General features: G+C 37.7%; 1 protein-coding gene across 2 annotated transcripts in view; it reads right to left on the reverse strand.

Moving 5' to 3' along the window:
* PRTG (protogenin) overlaps positions 1 to 17,908 on the reverse strand; it is an 86,328-nt gene that overhangs the window by 36,170 nt on the left and 32,250 nt on the right. For both annotated transcript variants that reach the window (XM_048956588.1, XM_048956589.1), the window contains exons 3-11: positions 16,748 to 16,892; positions 15,545 to 15,678; positions 15,094 to 15,231; positions 13,729 to 13,887; positions 12,994 to 13,153; positions 12,099 to 12,346; positions 8,774 to 8,938; positions 7,605 to 7,910; positions 6,253 to 6,441 (exon numbers count right to left, since the gene is read on the reverse strand). In XM_048956588.1, the coding sequence (XP_048812545.1) occupies positions 6,253 to 6,441; positions 7,605 to 7,910; positions 8,774 to 8,938; positions 12,099 to 12,346; positions 12,994 to 13,153; positions 13,729 to 13,887; positions 15,094 to 15,231; positions 15,545 to 15,678; positions 16,748 to 16,892 (1,644 nt within the window). The remainder of the gene's footprint in view (positions 1 to 6,252; positions 6,442 to 7,604; positions 7,911 to 8,773; positions 8,939 to 12,098; positions 12,347 to 12,993; positions 13,154 to 13,728; positions 13,888 to 15,093; positions 15,232 to 15,544; positions 15,679 to 16,747; positions 16,893 to 17,908) is intronic.

Below are 17,908 nucleotides of genomic sequence, written 5' to 3' on the forward strand. Positions count from 1 at the left end.
AGTGAGAAGAGTTGTGTTGCTTCCTTCCCATTATTTCATTTCACTGTTGAAACGCTTGGCTCCTTGAAATTCACCTGTGAATCTCAAGCTGAATTTTCATACTGACTTATAACCGGACAGCAATATCGATTCTCACATATGCAGTTCTGACAGACAGAAATATGCAAGACTACATTTTGACACCAACAAAACCCAGGATGGAACTGAAATTACAGCCCCAGTTATTAGAAATAACTACCTGGAGACCGTGACAGTCACGCTCTGAAACTGAAAAATAAAAGAACACGCTCATACAGCACTGCTTCTCAATATTACAACATTTGTAGTTCTTAACAAGAAAGATGGCAATAAAGCTAAGATTTACAGCTTCCTGCACATACGACTGCAATAGAGTGCAAAACAAACCACTCTGTCACATCTGACCTTTATATCAACTGCTTTATGAAATTTCCAAAGTGCTTTTATGAAATTATTTGAAAAGGCACTCGGGTGTCGCGTGTCTGACAGCTTCATGGGAGAAATTCTTTGTGCTGTCTTTTTTTATATGCCTTTATTCCATTTCTATAGATTGTAGAATCACTTTGTCTTTGCTGCTCTAGACTTAGAGCTGCTCTAAAGCTTAGCTATAATCATGGTTGTAAAGTGATCTATACAGATCCAGGTGAAATTAAACAACTGAAGGCCAAGCAAGTCTCTGGAGGAATGTGTGAGAGGTAGCTGTCTAATTCCATAGCACAAGCCTCTTCTGAGAGCAGAGACCATGCAGGGTCACAAAATACATCCTCATAAAGCACTGTGACATTTTGTCCAACTGAGGAAGGACATGCCTTTCCCTCATTTCTTCATTCTGCAACAACAGAGGTAGGACTTGAAGAGTTTCCACAGAAGCATGGAATTTTTGCTGATTAAGGTCAAACATTCCAATAACACTGAGTATATTGGATAAACAATCTGACAGAACCCAAGTATATTCTCCAAAAGAACTGGATTAAGTAGGAGGAAGCCATTAGGTATAATAAAACTGGAATATCAGAAGCAGCAGCAAGGGATTGCAATATCCCTCATGTTAAGCACCTTTAGACAACCCCAAGAAGCTTTCCCAGAGAGAAGGCCTGCAGTGTCTGCACACCTCCCATATTACTGTAGAATTTATATATATGCATGTGTATGCATACACACACACAAATATAAAAACAGATGCACTCAATTTCATGCTCAACAAACCACCAGCAGGCTCTGTCCATCCCCTGCAGCCTGGCAGCACCTGGCCCCGGGCAGCCAGCAGCTCTCTGAGGTCTGCAGCCCGCGCACAGGACAACACTTCACAGGCTCTCCTGGGAGGGGCCATGCCAGGGAAAGGCCAAGCTGGGTGTGCTCTCATGCTCAAGGTGTTTTCACTGAAGCTAACAGACCAGTTTTTCCATCCCCTAAGGTGTTTCTGGCTGAAAACGGTTATTTAGCATGATATCATCTTGTGTGCAACAGAAACAAAAGAGCACCTGAAGTGTACACATCCCTGCCACAACCTGATTGCCTCAGGGTTTCAGGAGCATTTACTGAGATCCTACATGTGCCTGGTCACCTAAGAGCAAATTTCTGAAATCTTCACTGTAACTAGCATCACACAAGGTGCTACAGCTTCCAGTCAGCAACCACAGAAGGATGAATTTGCAGAGTGAATTCTTTCCTTCCTCCCTTTTTTCTTAGCGTAGAAGGTATTAATGGCACAAGAAAATGATGCATTTCCCCCATCATCATTCACTTAATTAGTAAAAACTACTGCTGTTACTAGGATGGTAATAACTAATTATTTTGTCTTTCTAACTTAATTAAAGTTCAGAAGGGGGAGAACTCTAGGGAACTTTAAGAATAATGAACTTGTGTTACAGTTACAGTATCACAGTGGGTCATGCTTTCTTGAATCTGTTTAGATACAGCTGGTGGGATGAGATTCCAATCAGCAGCAGCACTTACCTCTGAGGAGTTCCTAGTTCCAGCAAACCATATAAGCCTAAAATGGGTTTGTCAGAGCCACTGCCCCTCCTGTGCTGTTCTACCCTCCTAATGATCATGCGGCTGCACTGAGCTGTGACAGGCGAACACCCAGTGCAGCGGTGAGCAGCAGTGATACTGATTGTTTTTTAAAAAAGAAGGCATGAAGACAATGAAAAGTGGGAAATGAGCTTCCCTGGATGCTCCTTTTTTTGTTTGTTTGGTTGGTTTTTAAACTCATGCAAGAAGATTCCCAAATGAACTCCTCCACCAAGAAAAGTCACTTCAACTTCTGAACAAACATACACATGCTGAAACAAACAGAATCTGTAACAGCAGATTTAACAAATCTCACAAAGAAAAACAGTCTGCCTAGAACAGAATCACAGAATAGTTTGGGGAAGAGGTGACCTTAAAGACCAAACGATTCCAACACCCCTGCCATGGGCTGGCTGCCACACATCAGATCAGGCTGCCCAGAGCCCCATCCAACCTAACATCCAACCTTGAACGTCTCCAGGGAGGTGGCATTTCTCAAGTCAGCATGTGCCAGTGCCTCATCACCTTCTGAGTAAGAATTTCATCCTGAAATCTATTCTTAATCTCTCTTCTTGTAGTTTAAAGACTGAAGTTCCCCTAGTGCTACCACTCTATCAGACCAGGTAAAAAGTCTTTTTTTAAAACGCCTCTTTTAAATACTGAAAGGCTGCAAAGACATCTCCCCAGAACTTTCTCTTCTCCAGACTGGAAGAAAAAAGTCAGAACTTCCTAGTGCAGGAGTAAGCAAAGGAGGAATTAAGAATAGCGTCAAAAATGAATGGTATGCACTGAAGGGTATGTTCCTGTAGCAAATTGAAGTGATAATGGAATTTTACACTGGACTAGGAAATGGCTCACTGATGAAAAATAAATGCCAAGACCTTTAACACAAAGAAATGTCTGTGGGAAACTGGGAATATTTATTTTGAGAAAGGCAGCCCTGACTCTCATCAGATCATTTAATTCTATTTACCCAGTGACTATCACATTAAATAATCCAGTTAAAAAATAGACAGAAGTAACTGGGTAGACTTACTCTAAAGTAGAAGAGATCAGTTCTCAAAATGTAAGGCTATAAGAAACAACAAATTAAAACATACAGCATAATATTTATATTGCTATATATAACGTTCAATTATTGAAACGCAGTTTACATGGCCACTGCTGCCTCTGCTTTATCAGCCTTGTCCTTCCATCAAGGGTCCAGTAGCTGTTTGCAAGTCATTTAACAATAATTCACCAATGTTACCACTAATAAATGCCATCAAAAATGTTTCCAGTATCACTGCTAACATTTCCTTTGTTAAGAGATCATGAATTTTGACATTCTAATGCACTTCAGTTGCCACAAAGTGAATTGTCTTCCCTGAACACAGATTTTGCATAACTGACAACCATGTGAATCAACATCTGCAAAATATTCCAAGGAAATACTTACGGTTATGCTCCACATTTCAATAGAACCCTACCTGCAACTTATTAACTAAGCAAAAGGAAAGGAAATGGTAGTGCAGCCTTAGGTCTGTTCAGTGGCAACAGGTATGAATGAGAAAGTACTCAAACTTTGCCACCAGAAAGCATCTACAAGCACTTCCAAATGAGAAACAACCTTTAATTTGACCGTGTTATCCAACATCTATGAAAATGAAGCCCCTAAACACACCTTGCCCCTTAAGATCTCAAACTTGCAATATTCTACCAAAGCATATGGCTCATAATGAAGACATTAAAGGTCCTTTATTTAGAAGAGGCTGCCAACTGATTAGCGTTCATTAATTAGTCACCCTTCTGTGATTCTGTGAAGTTAGTGTCCAAAGAAGAGGCAAATAGATGGCAGAACATTACTTCTCAAAGCCACTGTCCAGTTTGTGAAAATTGTGTACCACAGTCAGAAACCTAAACCAATAGCTTCCCTTGCTTCATCTCAGAGTCATTTTCCAATAGGCAATATTTTAATTAGAAATATCTTAATAAAATATCTGAGTTAAATGATGTAGATTATTCACAAGAAGAAAAAAGATAAGCAAATCAAGTCCCTTATTACTGCATGGTTGCTGCTACACTGTTATTTTATATACTGCATACCATTTTACCTACTATATTCTCCACAGGTGCAGCTACTACAGGAAGAATAAGGTTGATTGTGTACTGTTTTCTAAGAAATTATTTAGTGCACACAAGTTTTTCAAACAGCTGACTTCTCAATGGGCAAATACAGCAATCAAACAGGTACTACCTCCACGAGAAACATGTGTGAAATTCCCAGGCTTCAACGTACATAATCATCTTTGCAGTCTAAAACCATGACCTGATCAAATTTCTTGTGCCAACTGAGTCTTTTGTAGTTGTGGTAATTAATGCCTTTTTCTAATAAATGCTACAGAGAAGATTTAAAAAAGAAAACAATAAATAAACTTACACAGGAAAGTTCACTTCAAATAACTCTATATGCTCCATGAAAAATAAAAAAGCTGAGGTCTACTTGAAAGTTGCATGACAACACACACTCTTCAGCAGGTCTAACCTATGGCATCAGAAATTACACACACATTAAAAATATAAAGAAGGGCAATCAGATTATATGGGATGTGTCCTGTTTTGGTCATCATATGTAGATATTTACAATTTAGGCAAGGAATTAACACTTCAAACATCCTATGTACCATGACTGAATGGTTAATTCAAGCATGTGAATCTTCCACATCCATACATCCTAGAAATCAGGTAACACTATGACTGTGCAACAGTTCTACCTCCCCAAACTCATTTTGCTTTCGTTTTGTCCTCTATCTGCATGATTACTGGAAAGAAAAAAAAAAAAAAAACAATAAAAAACATACAGATAATATATTTTAAATATAATTCTGGAAAACAGTATTTTAATCTGAGGAGGTTTAGTACACTGAAAAATTCCCATGATGGGAGTTATACAGTTAACAAATTTGCCTAAACAAAATTATTGTTTAGTAAATGCATAATGAGAAGTCAAAAAAAACCCAAACCAAACAAAAAAAAAAAAAAAAAAAAGAAAAAAGAAATCAACCCAAAAAACATTTGTCCTAGGACACAACCTTCCAAGCCAAACCAATGCTCTTTTGTTAAACAGTCAGCTGCTGCCAGATGCTCTGGGTAGGAATGGTCACAGATGGCCAGTTGTCCAGTTAACAGACCAGAATGCTCTCCCCTATGATCTCCCCCAAAATAGTATCTCAACTGTATGCAGCAGATGAGAATTATCTGATCACGGTCAAGAGGCCATTTGACCCAGCTAAGACCACAGGTCAATGCTGATAATCCAGTTCTCCATGTTACCCCTAAGAAAACTCTCTCAATGTGTTTCAAATGCTAAGTGTCAAGTCCTACTTCACTTATGCTGATTACATTATAGGTTACATCTTTTAAATTTAAAAAATGCAGCTTTTTATATATAAACAGAAGCACCTTCTTACAAGGAGTGATACCAACACACTTGAATTGATATATAAGGCAAGAGCTACAGGAGGAAACAGTCTGATGATCAAATGAAATACCACAAGGGGACTGCTCCATGCTCTAATATTTGTGTTTAGTTCTGCAAATATTTACCAGTACTACTTAAAATATAAAGGAGAACATGCAGAGAGGCTACTAGCTAGTACCCTGTGCATGTAACTATCCTATTAATACTGGAAGGTATTTTTATTTCATTTTATTGCAGTATCCTAGTGATATTTTTAGGAATTTACAGTAACATGTCCTGTAGCCATGCTAAAGTGAGTGATGCTTGTTGGGCAGCATAGCCATGGCAAAGGCTACCAATAACAGAAACATAGCCTAGAAACACCAGAGAAAAAACTTTGGTACTTTGTGTTCATCTTTCACTGTTAAGCTAGACTGAGCACAAATACCCAAAAGCTGAAGTATCAAGTATTAAACTGAGTACTAAAAAGATGGGTATTTACTAACTACCAGTTCTGTCTCTCGTGGCATGCAGCTGGGTGTCCTCCTAACTTACACAAGATTAACAAGATCTGGTTATGTAAGTGTTGCACAAAATACATTTAGGGATACAGATAGGATTATCCATCAGTGGTACAAATCTAGTTTAAAAAGTTTATTGCTAGAAATATAGATGGCCAAACTTAATGCAGTAGCCTTGTAGGTCAGAAGATTTAAGATCCCTAAGATGTCCTTTGAATTTATTGCCTTCCAGAACAGTTAAGAAATATGTTCTGTACTTACCTAAACCACTGACAGTATACTCAAGATCACCGGCATCCAACAAAATCGGTCCATTTTCCTGCTGGCCTTCTTCCTTATAATACAACTTGTACCCTTGAATAGCTGCAGTGTCATCAGAGTCCTGCTGCCACTGAACTGTAATGGTTGTACAATTTATTGGTTCCAAACGCAGCTCAGGAGATCTTGGTGCTGATTTTAGAGAAATATACATAATATTATTATATTTAAGAATAACAAAATCCTATATTAAAATCAGAATGCCCATCAGTCAAAAGTTCACTCAAGGTTTTGATTCTAGCTCACTTATGTACTTACCTACTTAGTTCCTTTTTAGGATGTCTGATTCCCTGTAGCTAATCTAAAAGCATAATTTCAGGTAAATTAAGAAATAGCTATTTTTTAATTCAGCATCTCAAAAAAAAATTGAAATAAAATCTATTTAAAATTTTTAAAAGTATTTTCAATTTCTTTTTCTCAAAAGAAAATGAGGATAATCTAGAGTCTATAAAATGATCTCTTGCTTTAAAATAAGCCAGAGTAAATGTAAATAGCAATCACATCACACTTCATCAAGAGATAATAATTTGCAATACTAGTCAAAACTCAATTAAATTCAAATGAGATGGATGAGGATTAATCTAAGAAATACTGTTACAAATTCAAATCTATACCTTTAAGGCATTCATGCAAAATTGAATGCTCTTCTATACAACATTGGTAAATAATAATGAAAGCCAAAATTCAGCTATAACAATTTAAATCGGATTTCAAGTAAGTCCATCTCTATACTCAAAACTTTGTGTTTTGTTTGTAGAGCAGACACGTGTCAACTCAGCTCCCTTGTGCACCCACACAAGCTGCCAGCGTTAAATGTCCTGATATGAAGAAAAGTTTTACTCTGGACTGCTATCTTTTTGGGTTTGCTTGTTTTTTATTAAAATCATGTGGAACAGAAGAAAACCATGTTATCATTGGAAACAAAAGCTAAAAGCTAAAACATTTTAATTAAAGCTTCCTACCACCGTATCAAACACGTGAATATCAGCCTGTGACCAGAATCAAAGATCAACACAAAAGTAATACATTGGCTTTTCATTCTGCTGTCACACATAAAGCACAAGACAGATCCACTTCTCAACAACTTCTGATCCTGACACTAAAATCATAAGCTTGTGTAGATTACGCACGAAATCATAGTTAGAACACTATTCCCCTGTATCCCTAGGATAAGAACATGCAATGGAAAAACTCGTTTCACATCCTTGTGTTACCTATCAGAAAAACGTGCAGCCTTCAGATGAAGCCCACAATTGGCCCCATCTCCAGGCAGTGGGTAACATAAGCATTATTACCTTTCACACTTGTAGCTTTTGGAGTTCGGTGGGAGGTCCACAAAGATGCCTCTCCCCAGCCAATCCTTGTTGCAGCAGTAATACGAACCAAGTAGACACTGTCAGGCCGCAGCCCTTCAAGGAGGTACTCATCTGAAGTCCCTGGGAGCTCCAAGACTTGGATTTTGCTATCTGTGCTGAGGCGGAAAGACAGACGATACAGAACCACCTGGCCTCTCCTGTATTTTGCAGGAATTGGCAACCAAGAGATAAGAATATCTGTAGGACTCCGGCTTGTCAAACTAATTTCAGGAGCTCTCAAGGGAACTGAAAAGGAGAAGGACAAAAGTTTTTGAGCTCCAGAAAAAGAAAGATGTGACATTCTCATCTGACACCTTAACATATGGTGAGGTACTTGTAATAAGCAGTTTTATAGATTCCTCTTTATTTTAAGAATAGCTTGACACTGCTCATGCTTCTCAATCTTCTGCATACAATATAAACTTAGCAAGCTCCTTTCTGTAAAGCCTACAACATTTTCTTCTCTTACTGCCAGCAGAAATTGATGGCAGTCAACATCTTGCTGTTCTGTCAAAGTGACTGTCAACATTACACGCAGCAGCTGAAACTAGGAGTCTAAACAACACCCAGTAATGCTTAGAACTCTGTGTGTGCTTCCTTCCACCATGTTATGAGGGCAGTCACTTCTGGCCACGTGTTGTGCTTTAACCCAGCAGGTAGCTAATCACCACAGAGCTTGCTCACCACCCCCCTACCTCCCAGTGGGATGGGGAAGAGAATCAGGAAAAAAAATGAAGTATATATATACATATATGTATACACACTTCATTTATATCCATACACACACACACACACACATATATATAAATGTTCATATTTATGTATATAAATACATATAACTAGTGATGCACAAGCAATTGTTCACCACTCCCTGCCTAGCTAGCACCCCAAGCAGCAGAAGAGAGCTAGATGAATCTCCTTCAGAACTTCTTCCACATGATGTTGTATGGCACCGACTATCCCTTTGTTCAGTTTAAGTTAGCTCTTGGGCCTTTCATTGAGAATGGCCTTCACAGAATCATAGAATGGCTTGGGTTGGAAGGCCAATCAAAGACCATCTAGTTCCAAAAAAACACTCCCTTAAAAACAGTGGTATTTATCTGTCTTACCATCTTCAAGGGTGTGCTGAGTCACGTGATCTGACATCTGACTGGCTCCAAGAGGCATGTAAGCTACAATATAGAAGGTATAGTTGCTGGCTGGCTCCAAATCATCAATAATGTAATGAGTTGTATCATTTCCGATGACCACTTGGTACTCTTCATTGTTTAAACCTGGCATAAAACAAGGGTTAAACAAACAAAAATTCCAGGTCGTCTCTAAACATCACAGTATCTGGCTGTGAGATCTTACAAAGTTATTTCGTTTTCTTACCCAGCTTACCTCTATTATTTCAGCCTCCTAAGTTGAGTTCATTTATGCATACGAGTAACTGTGTCTTACTGTGATGTAGATAATGGTGTTGCAGGATTTTCCTGAATCAGGAACGCTGAATGCAGCTCTAAACCCCTTTTTAAAATTAGTCACAACAAACTGCACCCAATATACAGTCACACAACAGACAAGCTCTAATAGCCTTATAATTCAGAGCAAACTTCTACATCTGTTTGTTTAGAGTCAGGAGGCTTTTTCAAAACCTGTTTGCAGAGCCTTACTATAGCAGTCTGGGAGGAATGCAAAGGCTCTGCTCCATCAGAACAAAACAAAACAAAACAAAAAACCAAAACCCAAACATAATACCCTCCACCCCCCAAATAACACAAAACAAAGAAATTATTCAACAGAAGGATCTCATTTTAGCCCTGCAAATTCTAGTACATCTGATTGACACTTTTTTTCTTTAATTTGGAAAAAAGCCAATAGGAATAGCCCAGAATGAGATTCAAAAGTGTTTTGCTCCTTAATGAGTGGCTAATAAAAAAAAAAAAAAAAAAAAAAAAGGCGAGAGAAAAAGAGACAGGAATAAAAAGAAAAAATTCTCAGCAATTCTCATTAAAATATGCATAGCAATGCAAGCAGCAGTTCTTGCCTTTGTTGGGCTTTATTCCTATAGAGGAAGGCTATAAAGTGGAATAAGTGTGGTGAAAGCTGCTGTGTTAAGGAACAATTCACACCAAATGCATGTCAACTTAATCAAAACTCTGTAAGAGCCAGCTCCTCCTCTTCACAACTGAATTTATAAACAAAACGAAAGGCAAATTCCAGCATTAAGTTTTCCCACATTTATGAATTAACTTGATAGCATTTTAATTAGACAAGATTACAAGCATCTCACAACAGACTAGTTAATGGCTTGTTAATTAGGAATTGCAAGGCACGATTTCTGACCTGCTAAACAAGATCCTTGAGCTCAAATTAAAAGGACTTGTTCTCTTATTGAATGGATTGCTAGGCCTCATGCAGAGGCCCTAATGAAACAGCCATAATAGAGAACAAGGGTTGCCTTCCACCACAATCACTGTTCCCTTTGTGCCTTTTCTGAATTACTAACAAGGAATTAACACACTCCAACATGCACGCTCATCAGACCCTTATTCTTCTTGCTACTATGACCCCAATTTGAATGTAAAATATTCTGCTTAAAAAAGAACAAAAATTAAAACATAAAATAAAAACACCACCTGTTGGTTTCTTCAACTAACTTCAATAAAACTTTTTTTTTTTTTTTTTTTTAATTCAAACAGGGAAGAGGACCTGAACCTGTTTCACAGTGAAGCAGCAGAATGCCTCTGATGAGGGCAATGTCCTCTGAAAGATCTACAGACTGCCTCTTAGAGTGCAACCATTCTCAGGTGAGTGCAGTTTCATGAGCCTTTGAGCTCCAACGTTTTTTCTATAATACAATTAAAAAACAAACAAACAAGTTTTTAAGTCCTGATGTCACAAAATTGTCTTGAGAGATGAAAAAAAATAGGTATTAGAGAAAGAAAGTTCAAATAACTGGTGTGGTTGGTTTTTTTGTTTGTTTTCTGTGTTGGTTTGGTTTTGTGTTGTTTTGTTTTTTTTTTAAACTAAGCCAAACTGCAATCTCATTTCACAACATACATACATGCAACAGCCTTTGCACAAGCAGGCAAATGAAGCAGAGACTGCAAAAGAATTTTGCAGAACACAAATTTCAGAAGATACCTCATTTTCACTACAGTGAAAGAGTACTTCCTGCACAAATGCAGGCTTCCCTAAGGACAATTTCCCAGTTTTCTTTGAAGTTACCCAGTCTCTGCTCTCTGCACTGGCACCGGACATACAATTACCCAGATAGCTTATCTAGTGTGACTTTATTCATATTAGCTTTGAGTGGGGGCTGTGAGCACAATACCTCAGTGACTGAAAGTGTAGGGGGTAATTTCCCGCACCTCTTGTCCTCATTATCTTTTAAAACTCTTTCCTTCCTTCCTTCAGACAAAATTCTCTTGTGTACTGAAAAATCCCACTTGCAAAAGCAAAGGCAGCTATTTCTGCATCAGTATTAGAGTAATTAAGCTGTCCTTCCTGTCCTCTTGCTTAGCAGATGTCAGACTGGTATTCCATACAGAGCTGAGCATCTGCAGTCTTGTCCTTGAATAAACGAGTTACTGAATAGAAAAGAAAATTAGTCTTCCAAGAAAACAGAGCTCCGTTACAGCATAAACATTAGTTTAAGCTACACACCAAAGAAATTTTCGTGTCCTTTGGCAGTTTCATGAAAAATACCTTGCTTATGAAAAGTATCTGCTTTCTATCACTGTAAAGATTTCCTTAACTTAAAGCACATTACATCGCACTAGGTGATTAACAATGTCTAGTTCCTCAATTTTCTTTTAATTTACCCGTTCCCTTTTACATAGCTATTTCTATAAAATTTAAGAGACCATGGCAAACCATTCATGGCTGTTTCCATAAAATTTAAAATTTTGAATAAATATTTCTCATTGTAGGAAAGCAAACCATGTTAAGTTAGTACTCTAAGAGACGATAGTTAAAGCCAATAATGCATCAATCATTTTATTCCAAAACATACAAAAGTCTGTAAAGTCACATGAATTTGGTGATCCACACATAGCAGCCGAACCCAGGGAAAAGCTGCTCACTACACGCCCCCAGGATGGTGTCCTTCCCTCCCAAGCACACATGTAGAATTTCTCCTTGAGAACAAACAGGGAAACAGAGACAATAGTAGGTAGGTTCCAGGTTTTAAAGCCCATTCCTGACTTCAAAATCTGTTCACTAGAGTGATCAGACAAGGTGAGTTGGAAGAACACTCAGCCTCACAAATGAGATGATTTGGCAAAAGCATTTTTCCCCCATGCATGTCAGTTGGTTACAATTTTTATGCCAGTGTGCTCTGATGCAGCCCTGGTTACGAGCCATTCAAATTTGGCAGCCTTTGCAAGGACATTCAGCTCTTACCATTTATAAGTAGTATATGGATACACTTTAAATCAAACTGCTTACCTTCTGCTTTCATGTAATGCACAGAATATGCAATCACTTTCTCTGAATTATAGAGTGGCCTTTCCCATGCTAGCAGGATCGCTGAGCTTGACATCGTTTCAGCATGGACGTTATAAGGTGCACTGGGTCTGTCTTCCGACATAACTACAGTAAGCCTGGCTCTGGAGAGCACAGATCCCTGACTATTCTCAGCCATGCACTGATAAATGGCATCATCTTCAGGGATGATCTGGTTAATCACCAATTTACTGAATCCAAAAAGAAAATAAAAGGAAAAAAGAAAAAAGAAAAAAAAACACCAAAAACTTAGCTCTACATAATGCAACATCAGTTATATTTGCCTCATGAGTTTAAACAACTTACACTTTACAAACTTTTCAATTAGAAATGGATGTGCAGTTGTGAAATTTCACAACCTGAAGCGTAATTCAAAACCTCCCATGTCAATATTCATGTTTATTGCTGCAAAGCCAAACACGGTGAAAACAAATACTTAGATCTATTCCTCCCTGCAAAAAGAACAATCTTAAGGTTTTCATTTCTTAACATACTTTAATATGAGCTGTTCAGTCCACAGAAGGGCTGAAATGGGCCTCAAACAACTGGTAAGATTCTGGTCTCTACTACAGTACTGTAGATCCAGAGTGACTCTGGTAAAATCACTTCAGTTTCCACTCAGGTAAGGCAGAGATCATAAAATCTTCACTGATGATTTTGTATTTAGTAATCTGTATTTCTTCTGCCTGGGAAACGTCCATAATGCTACATTCAATGCCCAATTTGCATTTATTTAGTTATAACTTGTTTGGCTGTATTTAGTTATGGACATCTCAATCCTCAGTAAGGGTGTTTATTCTTTACAAGCACAGCTCTCACACAGCAAGTGCAATCTTACCTGTTGTACATTTTAATTCTACCATTGGAGTGTATTCTCCTTCCATTTTTCAACCATGAAATTTTGGGGGCAGGAATTCCTTCTGCCTGACAGGCAAAGCGAGCAGTACCAGCTCTAGGCCTTGTTAAACTCTCCGGCCATTCCACAAATGAAGGAGGAGCTACAGGTAAGTAACAAGCAAAAAATCAAGCTTACATAAATGTCAGGACACTCAAATTAAGACAGAATTTTCCTACACACAAGCCTCTTTCCTCAAGCTGCTTAAACACACATACACCCCTGCAGAAAGCACGTTTCATATAAACAAAGTACACTTGTTTAAAAATGAATACTTTCTGCACAAAAAGCAACACTGATACACATTCTGGTTTATGCATTTGGGAAGACAAACAGCAAATTAAACTCCAGCCTACAAGACATCATTAATGACACACATGGGTATATTACGTTTTTACTTTGTCACTGCATTCTGTGTTGAAAGTCAGTCTTCCAGATGTAGCATTGCACCTTGCTGTCTCTAAGTGGAAATGAACTGATAGTTTGTAACTCAGACATTCAGTATTTGACATTTCTCATCCCACCGACAAAAGAAGGCTGCCACAGCTCTATTCCACATTAGCAAGCTGCTATAACCCCAGGTGCACTTTATTTGAGAGAAAAATTCAACCCAGTGCATAGCACAGCTAAAGACAAAAGCAAGATGTTAAAACATGGCAGAAGTCAAAACAGACTCACCCAGCACAGTGAGAGTTGCCATTGCTACTGTGAAGTTTCGTGTGCCTGGAATAGTGGCTCGACAGACATATACGCCTGCATGCTGCACCTTCACATCAGAGATTATGAGGTTCCCATTTCCAAGGACACGGGTATTGAAGACATCGATGGACTTATGGTCTATTTGAGACAGTGGGAGAAGTGCGGTCATCAGGTTATTTAATGCTTAATATTAATTTATTTATATGGGCTTAATTTAATGCCCAGCGTATTTAAACAACCTATCTAAGGAAAGTTGCCTAGATATCCAAGGCATGGGTTAGAGTTTAAAGGTCAAAAAAACACAAAAGGAAATCACAAATGAGTTTTCAGAGATTTCCATCTTGCATTTGCTTTGCTCTTAACTGAAGGTATCTGATTATTCGGATGGCTAGGTTACAATGCTTAGTAAGTAATTTATAACTGATATTTCCCATCACAGCTGAAAACTAATGTTATTTTTCCAGTTAGCCTCCCTAATCAGCTTGCAGAAAGATACAAAGATATTACTACCAATGTCCACATTATCTTTACAATCAGGGATCATCCATCTCCTAAATTGTGTTTGGAATAAAATGAACATATTTGGTTACCATGTGTTTTCTTCTATTTTCTTTCTACAAAAAGCACTTAGGCTGTTATGTGATTATTTTCTTATTTGTTTGCCTAGAAGAGCTACGGAATCATTCCATGACTTTTCCGACTTCTAGAAATAAAATATAGGAAATCATCTGATGATTTGCTTCTACAGGTATAGTCCTGACTTTCACATTTAAGTACATATCAGGAGAAACTGAGGCAATTTTGACAGAAAATGTGACACAGTGATGAATGCTATTGATTTTATTATTGTGTTCCCTCTCTTCTTTTCTCCTTCTAGTCAGGTTATTCAGGATCTGACTATGGCTATTCAGAATCTAAACTGCCCACTCATACAAGTCCTAAAACCCACTCACATACTGCTTCTAAGAATAGGTAGAGAAACACTTACAGGATTATTTTGTGGGATGTAGCCACTCCAATCTTCACTAACCCAACCATCATTCTGTTCTGATTGCCAGATCCCTGGAGGTCTCCACCCCACCAGGCACCTTGTCCATTATGCTCTGCGGGCAGTGCAGGACTGACAACAGAAGCAGTTGAGTCCTTGGAAAACCTCAGGGGTTCTCATCAGCATTATGGAAGTACATGAGTGAAAGTGTTTCACTCACCCTACCCTAACCTATTGATAGCTGCCTATCTACTACACAATGCCTCAGAACAGGAACCAGCTGCTGAAATCCTCCCTTTCCAATTTCATTTCCTCTCCACAAGCTCAAGATTGCGTTCTGTAATTTTAAGACCTACCTAACCGGCTCCATGAGATGATTGGCTTTGGATTCCCTGTGGCTACACACTCCAGTACGACGGTTTGATGAAGAGATGCTGTAACATTTTGAGGACCAGCTATTATGGCTGGTTTGTGAAAAGGCTTTAAGTCTGAAGCTTTGGAGAAAAACAAAAATTAAAAAAAAAAAAAAAAAGAACAAAGAAAGTAAACACAATTAAACAAAAAATAAATCACATATGAATAAAAATGCGACAATTTTAAAAATGATGCCTAAAATTAAATTTACACTAAATCCTTTTTTCAGTAATTGTACACGAAACAATATTTTAGCCATGGGATCTGAGCAAGTAAAACTATTATTTTGGTGAGCGGTTCAGAGGTAATTACTGCTCCTTAATGCATCTAAGTGTTTTTGCTATGTTAAAAATAAGGCAATAATGTTGTGGAAAAATCTCACATGCTGAGTACCTGGAATAACATTCAGTGTTGCTTCAGTGCTCTTACGTCTGCTGCTTATTGTTGTGGCAACACATCGGTAATTTCCTGCATCCTTCTGTTCAACACCATAGATCTGAAGAACTCCTGTAGGTAGAGCAGTTATCCTGGCACATAAACAAAAAAGAAATGTAGATAAGTGTTCCACTAGTGAACAGCATCATGGAAAGGAACACTTTATGAACAGCCATTGCTATACTGACTTGGGAACAGCAGGCTGGAGACTCAGAAACACCCTCTATACATGACTCACTTTCTGAACTACAGGTGAGATTCCCCCACTGACGCCACCACAAAAGCAGAGCAATCTGTGTACTTTTAACTAGCAGATCTTTCTCAATTCTCAGAAGCAAACTTCCCAATCTTCTTTAGGCAGATACCACATCCATGTTACTCGGGTTGGTCAGTTTTCTTGTCAATAGTTTCTGCTACAGTGCCACTTCAGGGTATGCAATTTTCAATAAACCCACCTATACTTTTTATAATTTTCATGTTTTTAATTTGTACCTTCTTTTACCTTCTTTTGCACGCTAGTTCCACATTCAACAAAAGTTAGGTGCCAAGAAGAATGGAAATAGGTTCAGTGGATGCAGCATGGATAGGGAAAATAGCTAGAAAAATGGGCTGTACACCTCAAGTTAATCAACTCAAGAGACGAGTAACCCTATGAAGAATTTACCTAGCATGAAGTGATTTAATTCAGTTTAATTCAGTTTTTTTGCACATATAATTCTTTACAGATGTTTACTCTAAAAACAACAACAAAAAAAAAAAACACACAGGTTCAATATTAATTCTTCTACATTGCATCTGTGAAAGCAAACTCATTAATTTAAACTATCTGCCCATTAAAACTAAAACCTAACCTATTCTACATCCTGTTACTCCCCACCCCTGAGAATGTAAAATTTTCCATTAACAATTCATAGACCAACATTCATTCTGTGACTCTATTGCATCTACAATAGCAGATGATTCTGGTCCATGCTCATAACATCTATTCAAAATTAACTATCAACGTAACTATTGCTAATAATTAGACTAATTAGTAGTTGATATAATACACACTTAGAACCTTTTTTATGTACTGGCATTACAAGTATTCAGATATTATTTTTGTATCTGGCTCAGAATTATCACAGAGAATGTCATCCTGAAATGCCTAAGTCTACGTACCTGTCCATAGATAAAGGCAAAGTTGTTCGATTCACTTCCCACGTCACAACAGCAGGAGGGTTTGCTGCTATTTTACAGGTAAATCGAGCTACTCCACCTTCCTGAACCTCAGTTGAAAGTGGCTGAACTTCAAAAGCAGAAATGGCTAAAAAAAATAAAAATAAAAATACAAGGACATATAATTTAAAGGACTGAAGCGTGGAAAAGTTCCTAGATAAACTAAGCTCCAGATCACAGATCAACTTGAAGAAATACCCTAAAACACTTCAAACAGTCCACTTTCCTACATGTAAGGAAACACTGACCTAATTACCTTATTAACTTTGTTCAACATCATGCTTTCATTAGTTGAAAGTATACTTAGCATAATTTCATTTTAACTCAACTCATTATAAAAATGTTTTAACAAACAATAAAACGTGTCTCTAATAGAATTAAGTGTACATTTGTCTGGCGTGTATCTAGAAAGCACACTAATTATTAAACTATGGCTGTTCACATCAACACAAATAGTTTGAGCCCCACTATACTTCATTAAAACAGAAAAAAACAACAACAATAACAAAACTGCAGAAGAAAATTCCCAGAACATTCAGTTCTTGACAGTCATATTTCAGTCCTTTAAAAACACTCACTTTCTTAAGAGCGTTTGGAGCATTGTACAATGGGTTTGATAGAAAAAGAAAGCAAAAATTCAAAACAATTGGAACCAGGTATTAACACTTTCATACCAAAAGTCCAAGTGTTTTCCAATATAATTTCAAGCAGTTAGAACTTCAGGAGTTCACAAAACCGAGCCAACTGCATTGGCAGATCAATAAATACCTTCTAGCTAGCAGAAACCTAAGAAACTAATCAGTAGTTGGACTTCTACGCTCAGGAAATAAAAGCTAAAAGGAAAGGAATACAAAAGCTTCTAATTAATTGCTCTATTTACTGCTACTCACTACATAATTAACACAAAGAGCAGCTCTTCAGAGGCAATTCATTTTGGATATCTCACAACATGAGTAATTCCGCACACATCCCCACTCCATGCAACTGCACAGGCAAAAATCTCTGCATAACCTCAATGGTACTGATGTGTTTAATATAGGATTTCAAGTACATTTCTACTGATGTATCAATTACAAAAAAAAATTATGTAACAGATCAATATTA

The sequence above is a fragment of the Lagopus muta genome, chromosome 10 (assembly GCF_023343835.1).
Source record: "Lagopus muta isolate bLagMut1 chromosome 10, bLagMut1 primary, whole genome shotgun sequence".
Lineage (NCBI taxonomy): Eukaryota > Metazoa > Chordata > Aves > Galliformes > Phasianidae > Lagopus > Lagopus muta.